Source organism: Triticum dicoccoides, chromosome 6B (genome assembly GCF_002162155.2).
Source record: "Triticum dicoccoides isolate Atlit2015 ecotype Zavitan chromosome 6B, WEW_v2.0, whole genome shotgun sequence".
In the NCBI taxonomy this organism is placed as follows: domain Eukaryota; kingdom Viridiplantae; phylum Streptophyta; class Magnoliopsida; order Poales; family Poaceae; genus Triticum; species Triticum dicoccoides.
Genome location: NC_041391.1, coordinates 718,555,992 through 718,559,414, shown reverse-complemented (window position 1 = coordinate 718,559,414; position 3,423 = coordinate 718,555,992). Strand labels below are relative to the sequence as shown.

Genomic DNA, 3,423 nt, shown 5'->3' with positions numbered 1-3,423 from the left:
TCCTGCAACACTTTTTTACGTTTATTTACACCCAATTCAATGTAATCATCAAAAGCATACAGTGTGACAATGGTGGTGAATTTATCAACTCATCTCTTCGCGCCTTCTTCTCCTCCAACGGCGTTGCTTATCGCTTCTCCTGCCCCCATACTTCCCCCCAAAATGGCAAAGCGGAACGCATGATTCGCACCACAAATGATGTCTTGCGCACCCTCCTTCTTCAAGCCAACCTCACACCACCATTTTGGGTTGAAGCCCTACACACAGCCACCTACCTCCTCAACCGACGTCCCTCTCGTGTCATTGCGCCACACACACCGCATTTTCTTCTCTATGGTGTTGCACCCACATATGACCACCTTCGTGTCTTCGGCCGCCTATGCTTCGTGACTAACCCTCTCACCACTTTGCCTGAGTTGTGTGATGATACAAGGAGCCACGCTTAAGAAAACGGAGTTGAAAACAGCGAAGAAAATTGCCCAACAGGGCCATATTTTATGTGCCAGGTTTTGGGGAGCAAATCCCTCTCGGGATCGATGCCCGCAGGCGTGGCAGACCTGCCAGCAGGATCCGCCCCGGGATCGCCGCCTGCAGATCGGTCCAGGCGATCCGCTCCGGATTCCGCACCCAACGCTGCCTCTCCCGCACCCGACCGAGCGTCAGCAGGCGGCCCCGCCTGCGCCACGCGGCAGCACGCAGCTGGTGGCGACGACCCGCACTCACCAGGGCCCACGGGTGGTCGTTTTCCCGTCCAGCTTGTCTGCTACAAGCGGCGGGATCTGAGACGGCCGCCTGGCACGGGCCCCACGCCTGCCACGCGCGAGGAACCGGCTCAATCATTGCCGTGTGATGAATCTCACCAGGCGGGATCTTCTGCGGTGCGTGTGGCTCCGTCTCACGTCGCTACGTCGTCCCGGTGCACAGAGGATCCAGCCTCTGTTTCTGAAGCGGCTGCAGCTGCTGCTGGTGACCAGCATCAACCTTGGGATCGGCTGCTGTAGCTCCCACGGGATCTTCTGTGCCGGAGCCAACTACGACACGCCGCACCCGTCTTTAGCAAGGGGTAATACCACCCGTAAATTACAAACATATGACAACATTTGGGTTGGTATGTTCCACAGGTGAACTAGGCGAGCCATATTCCCTTGAAGAAGCCCTTAGTGATGATAATTGGAAGAAAGCAATGAAAGAAGAGTACATGGCCCTAAAAAGAAACAACACATGGCACATGATTCCTCCACAACAAGATAAAAACCTCAATGACTGCAAGTGGGTGTTTAGGATTAAGAGAAAAATTCGATGGAACCATTGATCGTTACAAAGCAAGACTTGTAGCAAAAGGTTTTAAACAACGGTATGGCATCGACTATGAGGATACTTTTAGTCCAGTTGTAAAAGCTGCAACTATTCGTCTTGTTTTCACCGAGGGTAAGACGCTTTGGCCTATTCGCACAAAAAATTCTCACGTCCTTGTTTGTTTGCCACGGTGGGTGTTACACTTATGGTAATTAAACTATTATATGCCAATTAAGAGTCAAAATTTCATGAATTTGTATTTTATTTTCTACTAGAATGTAAGTCGCACCTTTGTGGATTCAATAAAAAAAAACTCCCACCAAAACTTGCCTACTTTTGCTGCCACCACTGAGGACACCTTAATTTGCAGACTATACATTCCATGAAGAAACGGATTTTCCTGATTTAGCATACATTCTTCTTCACTAAATGGGTTACATGACACGGAAGGCACAAAGCAATAATAAGAGACGACACACAGAGTACTATACAAGGATAAAAAGACTAGCTGTGAATCTTACAGATTGCTGCAATACGGATCAATTTGTCGCCTACCATATATTCCATGAGGAGACAATTTGTCCATGTGTTCGATTTTTTTGATTCGGCATATAGGCTAATTTTACATGACGAGAAAACTGAAAGCAAAACACACATACTACGACATCTCTAGAAGATCCCTTATCAGTATATAAGAGGGTCACTTCAGGTATAACTAAGGAACATCGGTACCATATAGAAGAGTGTCACTTCCGTTGGTTCGAAGCAAGCTTGAAAAAAATCTCCTTTATAACCGAGGGATAGGTTGAAACTACGTGATCCCAGCCATCACTCATCGTTACTGTTTGCAAGCACCAGGGGGGTTGGACTTGAATAAACTTCAAGCATGCCTCCTTCAATCCCTGGCAGTGGTGCTGCTCGGCTAGAGCAAGGGTAGACATCACCGAGCTCAAAATTAAGTTATCAGACAATCGCATTTCACATATGCGCTTGAGTTGTTCGACATCGTACATGTCTGCCGCCACAAACAAGTCTTGAAGCCATTGTAGCCAGTTTTCATCATCCTCTACTGTACCATCTTCTTGTTCTTCTTCAAGAACTTGTGACATTTCTTCCTCCTCCATGTAGTCCTTCTCTATCTCAGGGCATGAGTCCGTGTAGATGAATCTAAGCAATGCCATGAACACGCTTGCTCTCATATCTTTGACATGTATGACACCGGAAGTGGTAATGTCCTCCTTCATGGGACCAAAGAGTTGTGTCATGAAGACTTTGGACCGGGCTGCAAGCACACAACGATGTGTAGTGAACATCTCACCACTAACCTCAAATGTCACATCAGCACCCACCTTGGTTTGAAGGAGAATGTTAAAATGCTGGTCTATGTCTGAGAGGAGCACCTTGGTGCCGTGGCCACCGGCATCTTCAGTATTGTGATCCTTGCGTACCATTATGTCACACCGGATGGTGAAAGAATCACCCTTTAGATGTGCCGATCGTTCAAGGGCCTCTCTTGTCAAAAACTTGTTGGTGCCCCAAGAAACATCATTGTCGAACCTGCAAGCTCTATTAGTTGCATGAATGTACATTGGTGTCTGCCTCTCAACCTGGTCGACGAGACTAAAACTGACCCTGGCATCCAGTTTTTCATCGTCGTGGAAAAGGGATACATAGAGAGAGATGAAGTTGGCGCAGCTCGGATATGCGCCGTTAGGGTAGTACTCGATTAACCAGTCATGACCTCCTACTATGAAAGGACCAGTGTTGATGCTCTCGCCTATGGACAACAACTCTTTGGTGCGCGAGTAGCCCTTGACCATGAACAGATGGTAGCCAATGTCCGTGCCAGGGTCGACCGCCGACGTGTTGCAAGAGCACCCCTCATGGTCTTCAACGATGGATACGCCGGTGAACGATGACATGACGAGCCTATCGTTGTCCATGCGGAGACACCGCTACTCTCTTCGCTGTGCGCCAACGTTGCGCGTCGTCAGAAACATAGAGCTGGCACCGCCGGCTGGTCGTTCTTGAATTTTGTTTTATCTCTCAAAAAATCTCACGTTTGTTTCTACGTGTGGCTATGGAGTATTGTATATAAACACATGGCCGAATCATGTCCTACACGGA

General features: G+C 48.2%; 1 protein-coding gene across 1 annotated transcript; it reads right to left on the bottom strand.

Annotated features, from left to right (window-relative positions):
• Positions 1-2,042: 2,042 nt before the first annotated feature.
• LOC119323294 (BTB/POZ and MATH domain-containing protein 2-like) lies at positions 2,043-3,218 on the bottom strand. Its single transcript, XM_037596903.1, has one exon. It carries the CDS (start codon positions 3,216-3,218, stop codon positions 2,043-2,045), a length of 1,176 nt encoding a protein of 391 aa, XP_037452800.1.
• Positions 3,219-3,423: the final 205 nt, after the last annotated feature.

Bases quoted from the DNA above. Each gene is read 5' to 3' on its own strand.
- LOC119323294 (XM_037596903.1), bottom strand. From the start codon at position 3,218: ATGTCATCGTTCACCGGCGTATCCATCGTTGAAGACCATGAGGGGTGC.